An 18,406-nucleotide genomic window follows, 5' to 3' on the forward strand; every position below is an offset into this window, starting at 1 on the left:
GGATAAAGTGGAAAGGAGCAAGAACCTATGTCTGTTCAAGAATATGTGTCAGGACTCCGAGAACTTTTTTTCTTCTTTGAATGCTCCGCTCAGTGTGATCATGAACGAGCTTGCAGGCAGGCACATCACAACATCCTATGGCAGACAGGTAACTATGCAGCTTACCATGCACAAATCAGCCAATCACCGAGACCTTTGCATTTATTGTGTGGTCATCTGGATTTATGGCACTACTAAGAGAACAGTGAGCAATTTCTAGCTAATTTTGAGAATTAATTGTAAATTCCTGGCAGCCTGTTGTGCAATAATATTTGGCTCGCATATTCACAGGAGCCTCAACCACTGATCTGCAGCATTGTTTGAACATGCTGAAAAAGTGCTGCAGGGTCCCTCTAAAGCCTGCAGCGGTGACTCTGATAATAGTGTTAAGCTGCTGGGCATGAATACACGAGTTCACTTCCCAATGGCATCAATTGCATTCCAATAAAAACAGAATGTAGAAATGCTTGTTCTTATGCTTCGGATTCACATCAAATGAACTAAAATGTTCAAATTAATTCCAAGCACGACACCGTGGCATCCCTCATTGCTCCCAGCAGTTTCAAAACATCACCTCTTGCAATCTAATTAAATAATTTCTTCTTTAAAGCTACAGACACAAACATTCAGCTCACCTGTTTAACATGATCACTAAACCAGCAGTGAAAAAAAGATAGGGAAAATTCTTGGCGTAGTTGACATTTGTGTTAAAACTTCATAATTGTGTCCACAAATTGTCCAAAAGAGAAGTCATGAGTGGTTATCACCACGGAGATTGAAAAGAGACATGTTTTAACAAGATTTAGAATGTGGCTAATCATCACGAGTGAAGATAATAAATATCAAATAATAAGTATCTTACCCTCGGACTTGAAAGATTCCAGTTCTTTTGCAGCTGCTAATCTTTTTTTCCGAGCCTGTTTCTTTTCCCGCCGCTTTGCCTTTCGGGCAGCAACTACCCTCTCATATCGTGCAAGTTTCCTGGCTGCATTTTTCTGCAAAGCACAAAAACAATCTTAGATGTTTCCAGTCTATGCAGGAAATTAGACTAGAGCTTCTCGGGCATTCCTATTTACCTGCAACATGAAATAGCTACTTACGATAACAACAGCAGTCAATGTTTAGTTGGCTGTAGTCTCTCTAGAGAAAGATTTTTCTCTCACCAGGAAAAATTAGAAAGAAGGAAACAAGCAAATGAGTGTGTGCCTGCGCCGCTTCAATTTATGGCCATGGCAGGTGCACTTGGGCTCCACAGAGCGCTGCCACGCTGAGCAGTGTTCACCCCCAAGAGTGGATGCCACTGTAAAACCAGCGTAAAATGAAACACGAACACCAGAGTGCATACCACGAGCGTTACAGAAGGTGTAATGGATGCCCTCCAGTCATCACGGTAAGCAGATCCGCTCCGCACATCCAGTCTTGCAGCACTGCGCAATTCCCCTATAGTACAATATGCTCGCTAGTATTCTAATTCTAATATTCGGAACAAAGGCCCCAAAAGAAGAAAAATTAAAAGCAAAACAAACAAAAGTGCTTGGCACGCCCGTACCGGCCCCTATCATCACAATAGAAGTACAATGCAAGCTAAAATAATGCGTTCTAAGGGCATCACGCAGTTCTGCCGATCCAGATGTGCGCACCTGTCAATGGTGATGAGACTGATGACTGGACGTAGCTCACTATACCAATGCTAATGCTTGCACCACGTGCTCTTCTGTTCACGTTTCAAGTGTTGCTGATAATAGTGCTAACTCTGCAGTCAACCAAAGTACAATAAAAGATGTCTCAGGTCTGGAGCCAACGCCTCAACAAGGAGACTTATCTTCATCAGCAAAAACAACTTCTATGGAGGATAAAGCACAAGCCTCAAACAAGGGAGGCAAGTAGCTTTTTCTGGCATGACAATTACGTGCACGTTTCTGTTTGCTAGATCTGAACAGGTTTCCCATGGCACAACACCCAGTGTTTGATGATGAATGAAGAATAAAAGTGGTATATGTGAATATTTTCCTATATTTAGAGCATGTTGGGAAATCTTGAGGTGTTGTACAATACTGAACCAGTCAGCGTGTCAGCTTCACTGATGTTCACAACAATCTTGGTGTCTTCAACCGGGCATGCAGACAGCTCACAGGGTGAGATGTTCAAATTTTCTGCTCAAAATCATCAACCAGCTTGATCTTTAGAGTGCAGTAAACATTTAATTGATTGATTGATACGTGGGGTTTAACGTCCAAAAACCACCATATGATTATGAGAGACGTCGTAGTGGAGGGCTCCGGAAATTTCGACCACCTGGGGTTCTTTAACATGCACCCAAATTTGAGCACACGGGCCTACATTTCAGCCTCCATCGGAAATGCAGCCGCCGCAACCGGGATTCGATCCCGCGATCTGGGGGTCAGCAGCCGAGTACCTTAGCCACTAGACCACGGCGGCGGGGCTAAACATTTAATGAAGATGCCGAATCTTTGCCAGCATGCAACTGAAGCTATGTGCTGTTACATACTCAGAAAGTGATAAATTTAACAATGAGTGTAGAAGAAAACTGGGCTACCAGTCCAAGAGATGGCATTCTTCAGACTACAGTAAAGCGCCTTGGTGAGCTTTAACGGTTAACAAGATCTCACTAATGCTCATATACTCATGGTGTCTTCATAGGAGTTGCCAATACTGAATAAAAAATACTGGTATCACTGTTGAATACAAAGGATACTGATTTATCCACATGAAAGTTCTTCTGCAAGCTGATGTTCATGGAACCATAAATTCTGGGGATTGTAGTGTCAGAACCAAGATATGATTATCATGGCATGCCGTTATCGAAGCTTCCGGATTAATTTTGACTATCTAGGTTTATTTTATCCACGTCTAATGTTGAATTCTAATGCCGGAGTCGGAGCAGCCGATGAACTCGGCAAGCGAGCACTCAATTCTGACGTAGAGCAACGCCTCCAAATCCACGATTGCAATACAATCCACGCTACCGGAGCAAGTATGGTGAGCAAGGTAGAAGGGAAAGACTTTGAGTAGCCCAGAATACCTTGCGTGTTGTATTCCATTCCGCTAATTCCTTGTGTCAAATTCTACTCGTACAAGGTTGTTCACTGTCACTCTGCGACAAATTGATTTGCCCAGTTGGCCATGTCATCCACCGTTATTGCCAAAACACGCAACAGCGGCAGCACCCCCAAGAGGGCGGTCATTCGCACAGCGGCCAACACCCCATCTTGTCAAAGTCACAAAATTACAGCACACCGAGTTCAGATCCACTCCGCTGATTTTAGTGGTGCAACTTTTCTTGCTTTTTAAAGTCACTCCCGCTCTGTATCCACTCCGACTATATCATAGAAATAGTTGACTCCTGCCCTCACTCTGCTATTAGAACACACTTGCCCCAAAAAGAGCAGAAAAACTTTCTTTGACTCCGCCATTAGAATTCAACATAATTTGATTTGATTAATTGATATTTGGGGTTTAACGTCCCAAAACCACTATATGATTATGAGAGACGCCGTAGTGGAGGGCTCCGGAAATTTCGACCACCTGGGGTTCTTCAGCGTGTACCCAAATCTGAGCACACGAGCCTCTAACATTTCTGCCTCCATCGGAAATGCAGCTGCCGCAGCCGGGATTCGATTCCGCGACCTGCGGGTCAGCAGCAGAGTACCTTAGCCACTAGACCACCGCAGTGGGGCTGGATTTCAACATAAACAACCACTCTCTTGAAGTATCATCCTCGGCTGGATGCGACGACATCAATTCTAAATTATTAAAAAACACTATAGCACTCTCTAGTAAATTTTTGTACCTTATATTTAACCAATCTTTAAACACCGGAACCTTGCCAGATGATTGGAAGAAAGCTAAAATAGTCCCCATTTTTTAAAGCAGGCCGGAGCGTAAGTCCCGCTAACTACTGCCCGATTCGCTTAACTAGTGTTCCATCTAAAATCCTTGAGCATATTATAGCATCAACTCTTATGCCTACCTAGAATCCATCAGTTTTTTCTACCCTTTTCGACATGGTTTCCGAAAGTATATTTCCTGCGAAACACAACTGGCTGAATTTACTAATGACATACTACTGTGAATGGATGATCACGTACAAATAGATACAATTTTCTTAGATTCCTCCAAGGCCTTCGATCTAGTACCCCACAAGCACCTGCTCATCAAATTATCCGTTCTTGGTATCCCACCAAACCTTATAAAATGGCTCGAGCATTTCATAACAGGACGCGTTCAGTTTACCGTTGGTAACAATTTCCAATCAAGCCTTACCAGCATCACTTCCGGTGTTCCCCAGGGCGCCGGCTTAGCACCTCTATTATTTCTTATATACGTGAATGACCTTCCTAGTAACATTAAATCACAGCTGCGCCTATTTGCAGACGACTGCATTTTTTATGCAGTCGTCTGCAAATAGGCGCAGCTTATAACCCCCTTCACTTCCCTAATGACGCAATCACCCTAAAACACGACCTTGACACCATTACTTCACATTGCAAAAAGTGGCATATGCTCCTAAACCTCACCAAATGCAAGGTCATGTCCTTCACACGTAAACACAACACCTCACATGAAACCTACTGCATTAATACGGTTCCCATTGATCACACGCGCACTTACAAGTATATAGGAGTTCATCTGACATCAACACTATCATGGGTGAAACACATTGAAACCATTCGTTCTGAAGCTTCCCGCACATTAGGATACTTACGACGTAACTTGCAATCTGCAACTCCTGACATAAAGAAACTCGCATATCTGACATATGTGCGACCAAAACTCGAGTATGCGTCATTCATCTGGCATCCTTCACAAGCTTATCTCACCGATGATTTGGAAGCCGTTCAAAAACGCGCAGCTCGTTTCATTACGTCACAATATTCAAGACATATCAGCGTAACCGCACTAAAACAAATGTTGTCACTCGCATCGCTCGCTTCACGTCGCATAACCTCTCGTATCTGCCTCCTTCACACATTCTTTTACTTTAGCAAGTCGGGACACCCTCTCCTAAAACGCCCATAAAGAACGTCATCTCGCCTGTCTTATACGCATCCTCTGATGATAAAATGCCAGACGACGGCGATGAGCAGCTAGTTTTTCCCCCATACCTTAACACTCTGGAATGCCCTGCCAGATAATATTGTTTCTTGCAGGGACCGCTCAACATTTCGCAAAAAACTAGCTCTTTTCCGAAATCCAAATGTGATGTCCTAACAGCACATTAACTCTTGCATTTATAGTTGTTTTACTGTACTCTCAGAATTTATTTATCGGCTATCATATTTTTTTCGTTAGGTTATGCGTGTTATTTCCACTTGTGTTCTTTATTTGCTTCTTCATTGTAATCAGTGTGCACCCTCATATTATTACATTGCTTAGAAACTTGCAACCTGGATGTACGACCCCCCCTTATGTAATGCCTTCGGGCCTTTAAGGTTGAATAAATGAAATGAAAATGAAATAGTAGGTCACCGCATACTTATAAACAGTATTACAAGTACAATGTTATGTTTAACACTGGAAATAGTTACGAGCACAAATTCTACTTTGCCAGTGTCAGTGGTTAGTCCATGTTACTTGGGGGCCAGTAACCGATGCCGTGCCGCTTTGCAGTTCTGACCACTTTTCTGCTCTACATATGATGTTAAATATGGCACTTTTGTTCAGCCCGCATGACCGCGTGTTGTTTAGCTGCAGATAAACTTTTACCGTCCCACAGGGGCACAAGTCCAGTTGACACGTCACTATTCGCCCTGACAATTCGAAAGTTTCATTGCCTACAGGGGGCGCATAGGGTGGTTCAGTATGGCGCCCACAGAGAGTATCAGTCGCTAAGCACATGTGCGGCCTACACTGCAGCATTTTTTTTTTGTTTGCTTCACAATGACTCTACTTTTTTTTCAGTCGCATATTATACACCATCTAGACGCTTTAGAAACTCAGATACGATGCCTTGTTGAAGGCGAACAGGTCCTGAATGCCAAAAACATCAATTGTTGCGGCATGAAAGCCTGTAGTGCATCTGTCGTTGAGCAAGGACTCTGCCTGCAGACGTCTCATGTCCGCCAGAATCCACAGGAAGTGAAATTCACATATGATTGGGAAGGTTCTGTATAGGAATGTTAGCTTGCTTTTTCGTCTTCGTGCTAAATGTGCCGGTCTGCAAGACATGACCTTCGTGCGCTGACATTCGACGGCACAAAGTAATCTTACTGTTCTCCAATGCTCTGTACGTGTGTGCCGTGGTAATGTGGAAGTTACAATTTTCTGCTCTGACCCGAACGTCGCGTGTTCGATCCCGGCCGTGGCGGTTGCTTTGCGATGTAAGTGGAATGCTAGAGGCTGAGTACCGTGCGATGTCCGTGCACCTTGCCTTCCACTAAAGGCGTGCCTCACGATCATTACGTGGTTTGTCACGCAGAACCCGAAATAGTGTTATAACATTCTGTATTTCCTTTTGCGTCCTGAGTTTTGAGTGGATACTTACCGATCTAAGATTTCACTAAGTGATAAAAATTCCAATATTTTGTACGAATTTTTGAAAAAAGTCACAGCTTTGCCGCAAAGGCGAAGCAATGAACGCGATAGCAACAAATCGAAAAGTCACGCGCCGAATGGCAGGCAGATCAAAACGTGCCCCGCATTTCTCATGCACAAGTGACTCACGAAACGTACTCACAGGTGAAGATGAACGCAAATAAGCATCTCAGTTGTTACTTCGCTATCTAAAAAGCCCAAACTGAGACTGTGCAGCGACTGTAGTGGCCTTTGTGTGCCTGGTAACTACAACAGAAACGTTTTAGTGAAAGCCAAACGCCAGCCAAGACGTACATGCACATGCTATGAATGCCACTACCCCACCACTGCTCCGATACTCTTTGAAAAATTTACGCAGGCAGCCGTGGGGCAGTGTGACAGTCTACTGAACTAGCAAATAGTGTGCTGGTAAAATAGTGAAAACTGCAAAGTGGCAGTGAAGTTACTGGCCCCATGGACTAAATACCGACACTGGCATTTTAGCAGCACTTGCAGAACTTTGCCAGTCGTCATGCACATAACAACTTCATAATAAGTGCAATCCGCATTGCATATAATACTGCTCTATAATTATTGTGTGATTGTACTGCAGTGACAACACAAGATAACAGAAAGGTCAATTCATTCAAGGCGTGCAAAAAAAAAATTACCACTCTCAATACTTTCCCAGTGCTCACAGCAGCTTACCGACAATGATTGTGGCTCATTAACGGGCACGTCACCCTTCTTCATTTCATCAGCACCATTACCACCCGTCTGAAACCATGCATATTCCCGGCTCGGTGTTTTGGTCTCCATAGTGTCTGTTGATGAGCTGAAATAAGGGAGGTGAAATCAACTTATCAATAAACGCGGCTTGAATATGGTGCACGCAGGAAACATAAAAGGTCCGTTCGATTCACCTCCACCAATCGGAAGCGGTTCACGGCTGTGCACGTGAAGTTCAGAAATTGTGCCGCGCAAGTTGAGCGGTTCAGACACAGCGAAATGAATGACGATGTACCAGGCCTTATTTCTGTTCGTTTAATTTACACCGTTTAACGAACACTGACCGATGGCAAACCACACATGCGGACAGTTTATGAGGAGCAAAATGTTGGCAAAACACACGGCGTTAGTAGAGGCGGCTACGGCGCCTACGCCTAAGCGCTGCGTCGTCTGCTCAGCTGTACGCGCGGCTGCACCAAGCCGGCACCGTCAGTGTAGGAGGTGCAGGACAATCGCGAACCAGTGCTGCACCTTTCGAAACGAATGGCAGAGTCCGGAGGTTGTCAATGCTGCACCGCTGAAACGAATGGCAAGATGCAGCACCTCATCAACTGATTCATGTGGCGCAGGCGAATCGAGCGGTAATTCTTTCCCCGCACTACACTGAACAAACAAGTTCCTAGCACCACAACCTGCACTGGGGACGAGACACTCGTGTAGTAGAGGTCTGAACGTGCGTTTCATCACCCCCCGCGCCGCTTTCGGCTCTCAAAGCAATGTTTTACCAACTAGACGCCCAGCCATCCACGCGCCTAGTACACGTTCCACGAGTTCATAGCAGTTTCTTTAGTTGTTGTTGTTTTCATTCAGTCTGGTGAAGACTAAACGCTTAGCTCCAAAAGTCACTCAACGTACGCGAAAACTTCAAGCGATAAACAGCAGAAAAGGAATGTTACAATACACCAGCTGTTTGCTGCGAAAAAGGCATTCGCTTGGCAAACCCGGTCCATTTCAATCAAATCACGTAGGCCGCATACAGAGCACGGTGGGACTAAATATACAAGACTATTTTAGTGAAAAACTACATTATTATGTCGGCTATAACCTTGAAGACCCCATATTACCTAGCACCGTGCCGCCCAGGAAGAGCTAAAAAAAGCACGCTAAAAATTGTTTTGAAAAAGTACTGGATTGGCTTGTCTTGCTTCTCGGAGCAGCCACACGTATTGATCAGTTTCGATTTTTTCAGCCTGGTTCAGCTGTTAGCTTTGAAGAAAGGTCAGTTGTGACACCAGCCGCAAGAAAGTTCTAGTAGACTCTAAATAAGGAAACGACGTCATAACTGTGATTAGAACTAGCACTCCTAGATTTGCATGGACATAAATACTCGATAAAGTGGACGCGGGGACCACCGCCGTCGTAGTGCAATCGGTAGCATCGATAGGGCGCGTAATCCGACGGTTGGAGGTGCGGTCCCTGCCGGCGGCAAGTTGTCCTTTCGTCCACTTTGCTTTCTTCACATCACTAGCATAATTACTACAATACACTCATCACAGTATAATTAGCGTCTCCTATACCTTCCTTCACTTCATTATTCATTGTTTTCATCACCATTTCGGTTTCAGTCATTCATGCATTCAAAGCATCCGCAAAAACTACCTGCCTTTAGTGTCATCCCAGTAAAGCAGCGATGCCAGAAATAATAAGCACCAGAGTGTGTGGAAACACTACACTCTGTTTGAAAAAGAAAAAAGGCATATTCCACATACAGTGGGAATTTACGATATATGAGAAGCACGAATGAGGAAGGTTGATCTATATCACTTTGAAATCAGCACAATAAACGTTACGATGCGCACTTAAATTACGCCGTACATTACTTCCATGTCATGATTATAATGTTTGTACGTGTTATTTACCTTCGTCGTCCATTCACGTCACAAAATACCACATTTTGTATACGTGCAGCTAGTGGAACGGCCGCGAGCGCATCATAAGCGTGGTATGTTGTCATGTTCTTACATGGCACGCACATATCGTGATTATCATGTTTACACCAGTTATATACCTTCGCAATCCGTTCACGTTCCGTAATACCAAATTCGGTATATGTGAAGCTAGCGAAAAGACCGCGAGCGCACCATGAACGTGGCGTGAAGGCATGCACGACTTACATTACATTTGCATGTCATAATTTCCTCTGTCACTTGGGTCTTTCCTCTGTCACTTTCCTCTGTCATTATCAAATTACCTCTGTCACTTGGGTCTGTCACTTGTGCTCGCCATGCAGTCATGTCATACCATACCAGTTTTGCGATATGTCATATGAAAGAAACCACCGCAAGGGCAGCAAAATAATGTCATTCACATGTAAATCATGACATTCATGACAAACATGTCGTTTTTCACGTTATGACTAGTCGCTTATGCTCGTCATACAGTCGTGTTATGCCATACCAATTTGGTATCAATACCATTATCGAAGCGGCCAGGAAAGCTAAAAGTCGTAGGCGGATAGATAGATAAATAGATAGATAGATAGGTCTATATATATATATATATATATATATATATATATATATATATATATATATATATATATATATATATATATATATATATATATATATATATATATATTGACCCGTGTCTACATGTGGACAAAAACGATGATGGGGGGATTTAGCGGACACCAGGTAGTGGGCCTCTGCCTTGATGGGGGGATTTAGCGGACACCAGGTAGTGGGCCTCTGCCTTGACGCGAGAACGAAGAAGATCTTGTGGCTCAGCTGTTCAGAACACGCTGCTTTTGCTGCCTCAAGGCGTACTTGTGCTTTGTTCGCGTTGTACTGCGACACTGGTGGAGGTGCTGGCCCGCGACCCCGCCTGATGCTCCACACTCCCACGGGGAGCCGTTCATCCAGCCCAGAAGCACTTGTCGACACTCCTGTGCATCGCTTCAGTCGTCGCTTGCGAGGCCTCCTTCCAGAGTTCACTCTCTCACAGGAACACTCTACAAAGCACCGCTCAGATCTACCAATGGCCACCGCCGATCCACAACAGTTACTACGAGACAGTAGTTTGCCAACCCCATCTCAGGTAACCTTTTTTTCACCGCTGGTGCCTGATCGCTTTGGTGGTGGAGCACATGAAGACGTTGAAGAATGGCTTGATCACTATGAACGTGTCGCTAACACCAACCAGTGGTCCCTTGAACAAAGGCTTTCCCGCGCCTATTTTTATCTCGACGACAGCGCTAAAACTTGGTACGAGAACAGAGAAGGCAGTTTGTCATCATGGAGCGACTTTAAAAGAGGAATGATTGACACATCTGCCGATGCCGACCGGCGCGAACGTGCGCAGCATTTACTCGAGCTACGGGTTCAGAAACCCAATGAAACGGTCGCAATGTTCGCTGAGGACATGACCCGTCTCTTCCGTAAAGCTGACCCGCACATGACCGACGACAAAAAGTTGCGCTACCTCATGCGCGGCGTTAAAGAGCAATTGTTCGCCGGACTTTTGCGGAACCCGCCAAGCACCGTGACAGACTTCATCAAAGAAGCTACGGCTATCGAACGGGCACTTCACCTACGAGGCCGACAATACGATCGTTTGTCCAGCAGCGCCCACATGCAAGTCGCCGCTACGGCATCTGAAAATCAAAGCTCGTTGCGCGATTTGATAAGAGAGATTGTTCGCGAAGAGCTGCTGAAGTTCCGGAATCTGGTCACGGAACCACCCACGGCGTCTGTCGCTGAAGTCGTCCGCGAAGAAATACGCCAAGCGTTTTCAACAGCTGATCCTACTCACGATCAGCAACCTATGAGCTACGCAGCCGCGCTTCGCCGCCAGCCGCCCGTTGCGCCGTCGTACCGCCAGCCATCGGCAGCCGTTCCTTGGTCGCCACAAGAACAGACACCGCGACGACCTGCTGTCGTACCGCCGTACGAAATGCCGCCGTACCAAGAGCCGTCTCCCAACGGGACACGGCATTTGCCACATTACGAGCCGTTGCGGCATCCACAGCTTCGTAAAACAGACGCCTGGCGCACTGTAGATAGGCGCCCGCTTTGTTTTACCTGCGGAGGCGTGGGCCACATTTCCCGCCATTGCTGGCACCGCGTAGATATGTTTCGACCTCTCCGGCAATGGTCTGACGATCGACGCGCCAACGACGGCTACGCACCACGCCGAGACACTCATTCTCAAGGACTCCCCTTGTCTCAGTCCCATTTTGACAGCCGCCGTGCCAATAATGACGACAGTGTGCCTGATTACCAGCCAGGTTTGGGACGTCGACCACGCTCTCCGTCTCCGGCATATTCGCCTTCGTCGCGCCACCGAACTACAGCCGACGTCAGTGGAAGGAGGTCACCAAGTCCACGCCGGGGAAACTGAAGGCGGCGACCTCCGGGGGTGAGGTTGCAGGCCGTCAAGGCGACGAAAAAAAGCCCCCGTTACTTGTACCACAGGACGCCGTAAAGCCGAGAAGTTGTAACACCGACGAAACTGTGACCACAGATCTTACCGTTTCGGTAGACGGACAGCAAGTAACAGCCTTAGTTGACACCGGCGCCGACTTTTCTATCATAAGTGAAAACCTTGCCGTACGCCTCAAAAAAGTGAAGACTACGTGGACGGGACCTCACCTGAGGACAGCAGGCGGCCAGCTGTTGATGCCTGTCGGAAGGTGTACAGCAAGACTCGACATCGGTGGCTCTGCTTTCGTGGCGACGTTCGTCATCCTCACCTCATGTTGCAAGGACTTGATCATAGGAATGGACTTCTTAAGAGAATATGGTGCCGTCATCAACATCCCGGACCGTTCAATTACATTCTGCAACAGCCCTGGTTTAGTTGACTGTTCAGACGCAATACGCAACACTTTACGTATAATTGATGATGATGTGGTCGTCCCGCCCCGGTCATGCACTCTTGTTTCAGTAGAAGGCGACGAAGCGTTTGATGGCGAAGGCATTGCTGACCAAATTGGCTCGCTGCTATTTAGTCATGGCATTTTGGTCGCAAGAGGTATCGTCCGTCTCACTCGTGGACGCACGAATTTACTTCTGACGAACTTTAGTGCTGAGCGCCGGCACATTCCGAAGGGCACAGCTATCGCTTCGTACGACAATATTGTAGAAATGCGAGGCAGTTTATGTTTGTCGGTATTGGACGAAGAGCCTAATCCAGAACCAGACCCCACTCACGATGTTGGCACCACTCTGTCAAAGGACGAGCGACAGAGACTTCTTCAGCTGCTAGCCGAATTCCGCGACTGCTTTTCAACGACATCACGAGTTGGTCGAACACCTTTGACAAAGCACCGAATAATCACCGAGGACACGGTGAGACCTATCCACCAGAACCCATATCGTGTAGCTTCAAAGGAACGCGAAGCCATACAACAACAAGTTGCGAAAATGCTAGCAGATGACGTCATTCAACCGTCACAGAGCCCCTGGGCATCGCCTGTAGTGCTAGTAAAGAAAAAGGACGGCACCCTGCGTTTTTGCGTGGACTACAGGAAGCTGAATCGGGTGACCAAGAAAGATGTGTACCCGCTCCCACGTATTGATGACTCCCTTGACAGACTTCGGCACGCTCGCTACTTTTCTTCCATGGACTTGAGGAGTGGTTACTGGCAGATTGAGGTAGACCCAAGAGACCGAGAGAAAACCGCTTTTGTGACCCCAGATGGTTTATACGAATTTAAAGTCTTGCCTTTCGGTTTGTGCTCCGCGCCCGCAACTTTTCAAAGGCTTATGGACACGGTACTTTCGGGATTGAAGTGGAAGACGTGCCCAGTCTATCTGGACGACGTTATAGTGTTTTCGACCACTTTTGACGAGCATCTCAAAAGGCTGGAAGTTGTTTTACGTGCCATACGGTTCGCGGGCCTAACATTGAAACCAGAAAAGTGCCATTTCTGTTTTCACGAACTTCAGTTTCTCGGTCACGTCGTCAGCAACGCAGGCGTCCGGCCCGATCCTGGAAAAATTGCCGCCGTCGCACAGTTCCCAGTACCCTCCAATAAGAAGGCTGTCAGACGCTTCCTAGGCCTTTGTGCCTATTATCGCCGGTTTATCGCAGACTTCGCCCGCATCGCGTCGCCACTAACTCGTCTCACAAGAGATGATGTTGCCTTTGAGTGGAAAGAAGAACAGGAGGCTGCCTTTAATGACCTGCGTCAACGTCTCCAAACGCCCCCTGTGCTCGCCCACTTCGACGAAGAAGCCCCGACGATGCTTCACACAGACGCTAGCAATGTAGGTCTTGGGGCTGTGCTTGTGCAACGGCAAGAGGACACAGAAAGAGTGATCGCCTACGCAAGCCGAACGCTAACACGCGCAGAGGCTAACTATTCAACAACAGAGAAAGAATGCCTCGCCGTATTATGGGCAGTAATGAAATTTCGCCCGTACTTGTATGGCCGACACTTCAAAGTTATTAGTGACCATCACTCCCTTTGCTGGTTAACTAATCTAAAAGATCCCACCGGCCGATTAGCGCGTTGGAGCCTAAAACTGCAAGAGTTTGACATGACGGTCGTGCACAAGTCAGGCAAGCGACATATGGACGCTGACTGTCTGTCCCGTTCACCCATTGAGTCAGCAACCCTACCCGAGGAGGAGGAAACGGCATTTCTCGGTGTCCTCGACACGACCGCCATTGCGCAGCAACAACGGGACGACACTGAGTTGCTTGGCTTAATTAACTACTTGGAAGGCAGATCTCAGAAGGCGCCAAGAGTTTTCGCAAGAGTATTGTCATCGTTTTGTTTACGGGGCGGAGTACTTTACAAAAGAAACTTTTCGTCGACAGGATCCGCCTATCTGCTCGTCATACCAGCAGCCCTTCGTACCGAAATACTCAAAGCATGCCACAACGAGGTGACCTCTGGCCATTTGGGTTACATGAGAACGTTGGCCAGAGTACAGCAAAGGTATTACTGGCCGAGACTAACCACAGCCGTGAAGCACCACGTTCGTACCTGTCTCGACTGCCAGCGACGCAAGTCACCACCGACTAAACCAGCTGGCCTACTGCAACCCGTGCAGGTCCCAACAGCTCCATTCTACCACATAGGCATGGACATTTTGGGCCCACTTCCTATGTCCACTGCAGGAAACCGCTGGGTTATCGTCGCGACGGATTATCTGACCCGTTATGCCGAGACAAAAGCTATTCAGAGAGGTACAGCAGCGGAGGTGGCCAGGTTTTTCATCGAAAATATTGTACTGAGGCATGGTGCACCAACCGTCGTGATCACAGACAGAGGAACCGCATTTACGGCAGCTCTTTTGGATCACGTCCTGATGCTGAGTGGAACAACGCATCGTAAGACCACTGCCTACCACCCACAAACAAACGGGCTGACGGAGCGTCTGAACAAAACCATTGAAGACATGCTTTCGATGTACGTAGACATAGAACACAAAAATTGGGATGAAATCTTACCATACATAACGTTTGCGTACAACACGGCCAAGCAAGAAACGACCCGCATGACCCCGTTCAGCCTCGTTCATGGACGAGAAGTACGAACTATGTTAGATGCGATGCTGCTGCACGAAAGTGACGACATCGACCCAGACGCCAACATGTTTACAGAACGCGCGGAAGAAGCTAGACAACTGGCACGTTTACGGATCCGCCAGCAGCAAGAGTACGATGCAAGCCGCTACAATGCGCACCGCAGAGCAGTTGTCTATCAAACTGGCGACAAAGTATGGATTTGGACACCAGTACGGAAACGAGGACTATCAGAAAAGCTCTTAAGAAGATACTTTGGGCCATACCGAGTGCTGCGACAACTCAGTGACGTCACTTACGAAGTTGTTCCCGACAATTCGTGTAGTACCAATCGTCGCCAGCACCATCCTGAACTCGTTCACGTAGTGCGCATGAAGCCTTACGTGAGCGAGTGATTGCGTGAGACTTACACTTTAACAAAAACTGCATTATTGACTTCGCATCGGGTCGATGCTCTTTGAGAGGGAGGCAAATGACCCGTGTCTACATGTGGACAAAAACGATGATGGGGGGATTTAGCGGACACCAGGTAGTGGGCCTCTGCCTTGATGGGGGGATTTAGCGGACACCGGGTAGTGGGCCTCTGCCTTGACGCGAGAACGAAGAAGATCTTGTGGCTCAGCTGTTCAGAACACGCTGCTTTTGCTGCCTCAAGGCGTACTTGTGCTTTGTTCGCGTTGTACTGCGACAATATATATATATATATATATATATATATATATATATATATATATATATATATATGCCATAAAAGTTTAATAAATTCATCATGGATGTTAGTCATCGGCATGGAGATGTACCAAGCGTCAACGAGGATACATCCGCGTTGAACGGGGCTATAGCTATCAAACACCGAAACATACATACGGCGAACCCTCGATCCTTAATCAATACTTAGTAAACATTTAATTACCGCTGTAAAGGCGCGTTCTACTTTTGTGTTATATGCCGATTCCCATGACGGAGGGACCAACCATGATTTTTCAAAGAATGATTGCTGTTATATTTTTTCATAAGTATTACACTTTCTTGTATATAATCAGGCATGCGTGTATTATAATTTTTCTTATTTGCTAATAGTCTGAATAATATTTCTGGAGCATGCAATTAATAATATTATTGCTATTGTTACAATACTGTTATTAACTGATTATCAACTTATCAACCCTTTTCTTCTGAAATGTATTATTTGTGGGGTTAGGGGCGTAGTAGGTTGTTTAAATGCAGTGTATCTGTAACAAAATTTCTTCACGGGCCCCAGGCGCCTGCATAAATACACCAACACAAACGGTGTAAACAAATTTTCCTTTTGAAGAACAAAGTGTGGGCAATTTTAACGTTAAACTATCCCTCGTTGCTTCTTTTCGAAATGATCGTTAGCTGGATATTTAATTTAATCGAGTTCATTGCGTAACAAGGTTGCGCGGAGACCAGGCGTAAAAGCTGCACCGAGCAGCTTGAGGGGCACCTTGAGGGAATATTGGTGTAAACAGTCTTTGTCATGCACACTGCACCAGCTTGTTACGCGAGGCAACAAATGACGCGAAAATGACTCATTGCGTAATGACCACTCATGCATCACCACGTAAAAAAAAATTAGAGAATAAACTATTTTCGATATGACACACTGTTTTTTTTTTTCATTGGTTCTTCCGCATTTGAATTTTTCTGCGTGCGCATTTGAAGTTTTCTGTCTGCTCGTTATATGACGTCAGGAAGCCGGAGAGCGTCTTTTTCAAAATGTAATTTAGCGACGCCACTGCTTATGTGATTGGCTAGCTGCCAATTACATAAGCAGCGGCTACATATAGCAGCTGGCGAGATGGATTACGAGTTTAATAAAATATTTCCACATGCAGCATAACGGTGTTTTGTAGTTTTTTGCGCGTATAAATTTCAGTAAGCTCATACTTGCTGAGAAAAAGAGGAATAGAAATAAGCAGCGCTGCACGTGTGTGCTTGTTTGCTGTTTGAAATGTATTTTGAGCTGTGAACGACAAATCAAGTCGAGTGAAAACCAACTAGCCCGATTCCTCATTAAGGTCATATTGTGCTAAAAAATGCCAGGCCTGCGCGAAAGGCGCAGCACAGTCACAGCAAAAGCTAGAAGACCGGCCTTTCAGAACCTTTTCTAAACACTCATTGGGTAACTGCTGCAAGCACACTTGCTTGATATCCACTACTGCATTAACAATAAAAATGGGAAGATTCCACGGACAGTGGAAATCAATGATATGCGAAGCACGAATGAGAAATGTTGATATATGTCAGTTTAAAATCAGCATAACGTTACGAGGTGGAGGTAAATTATGCCATACATGCCTTCCGTGTCATGATTATCATGAGTGGATGTGTCGTTTATTTTCGTCATCTATTCACGTCACGTAATACCAAATTTAGTGTATGTGGAGCTAGTGAAACGGCCGCGAGCACGCGATAATCGTGGTATGTTGTGATGTTCAAGGCTTAGATGACACGCGTGTCAGGATTATCATGTTTGCAAGTCATATATTTCGGCATCCTTTGACGTCACGTAACACCAAATTTGGTATATGTTGAGCTAGCAAAACAGCCGCCAGCGCATCATGAAGGGCCCATTATACTCCGATGTAGCGTTGACGTGCGCGCACGGTGGGTGCACAGCGACGCTACGTTAGCAAAACGCGAGCACACTATAGTCTGACGCCAGGCGCAACCAGCGTCCGTCGAAGCGGCCCGATGGCAATTGGCGTGAAATGCGACATGCTGTATTTCGCGCCGATGCGCTACTCAGACAGCACTGCGTCTCCCTCTTTTCGTGACGGAGGGACGCTGGACGCACTGAAACGCGCATGCATCACAGCAACTCAGCGCGGCGCGTGCCTGTGACTATGTGGCAGGACCAGCGCATGGCGTGGCGACGCCGGCGTGACGCGACGAAATGAATGTCGGCGAGCACGCACACCGCGTCACGTCAAAATGTATCGGCGCCTTGACTGTGGCATGTAGTCATGTTCTAACATGACACGCATCTCAAGATTATCATTTTTGCACCAGTCACATACCTTCGTCATCCATTATCGTCACGTAATACCAAATTTGGTATATGTAAGCTAGCGAATCGACCGCATCATGAGTGTGGCATGTAGTCATGTTGTTACATGACACGCATGTCATGAATATCATGTTTGGAGGTGTCATTTACTTATGTCGTCCGTTCACGTCGCATAATACCGAGTTTAGTACATGTGAAGCTAGCGCAACGGCCGCGAGCGCATCATGAGCGTAGCATCTAGTAATGTTATTACATGACACGCATCTCATGTTTGCACCAGTGTCATACCTCCATCATCCATTCACGTCCCGTAATAATAAATTTGGTATAAGTGAAGCTAGCAAAATGGCCGCCAGCGCATCATGAGCGTGACATATAGTCATGTCGTTACATGACACGCATCTCATGGCTATCATGTTTGCACCAGTCACATACCTTCGTATTCCATTCACGCACCGTAATACCGAATTTCGTATACGTGACGCTAGCGAAACGGCCGCGAGCGCATCATGAGCGTGGCATGTAGTCATG

The 18,406-nt window shown here is 46.3% G+C and overlaps 1 protein-coding gene across 5 annotated transcripts in view; it reads right to left on the bottom strand.

Moving 5' to 3' along the window:
* LOC119187814 (tRNA methyltransferase 10 homolog B) overlaps positions 1–8,418 on the bottom strand; it is a 109,229-nt gene extending 100,811 nt beyond the window's left edge. For 2 of the 5 annotated variants that reach the window (XR_012887167.1, XM_075878526.1), the window contains exons 1-3: positions 8,218–8,418; positions 7,282–7,408; positions 902–1,034 (exon numbers count right to left, since the gene is read on the bottom strand). Coding sequence is in view for 2 of the 5 variants with exons in the window: in XM_075878526.1 (XP_075734641.1) it covers positions 902–1,034; positions 7,282–7,408; positions 8,218–8,312 (355 nt within the window). In the remaining 3 variants the exon portion in view is untranslated. Of the gene's footprint in view, positions 1–901; positions 1,035–7,281; positions 7,409–7,496; positions 8,190–8,217 lie in introns of those variants that run through there. The other 3 variants (XR_012887166.1, XM_075878525.1, XR_012887168.1) reach the window with 2 other exon arrangements.
* Positions 8,419–18,406: the final 9,988 nt, after the last annotated feature.

Source organism: Rhipicephalus microplus, chromosome X (genome assembly GCF_043290135.1).
Source record: "Rhipicephalus microplus isolate Deutch F79 chromosome X, USDA_Rmic, whole genome shotgun sequence".
NCBI classification, from domain to species: Eukaryota; Metazoa; Arthropoda; class Arachnida; order Ixodida; family Ixodidae; genus Rhipicephalus; species Rhipicephalus microplus.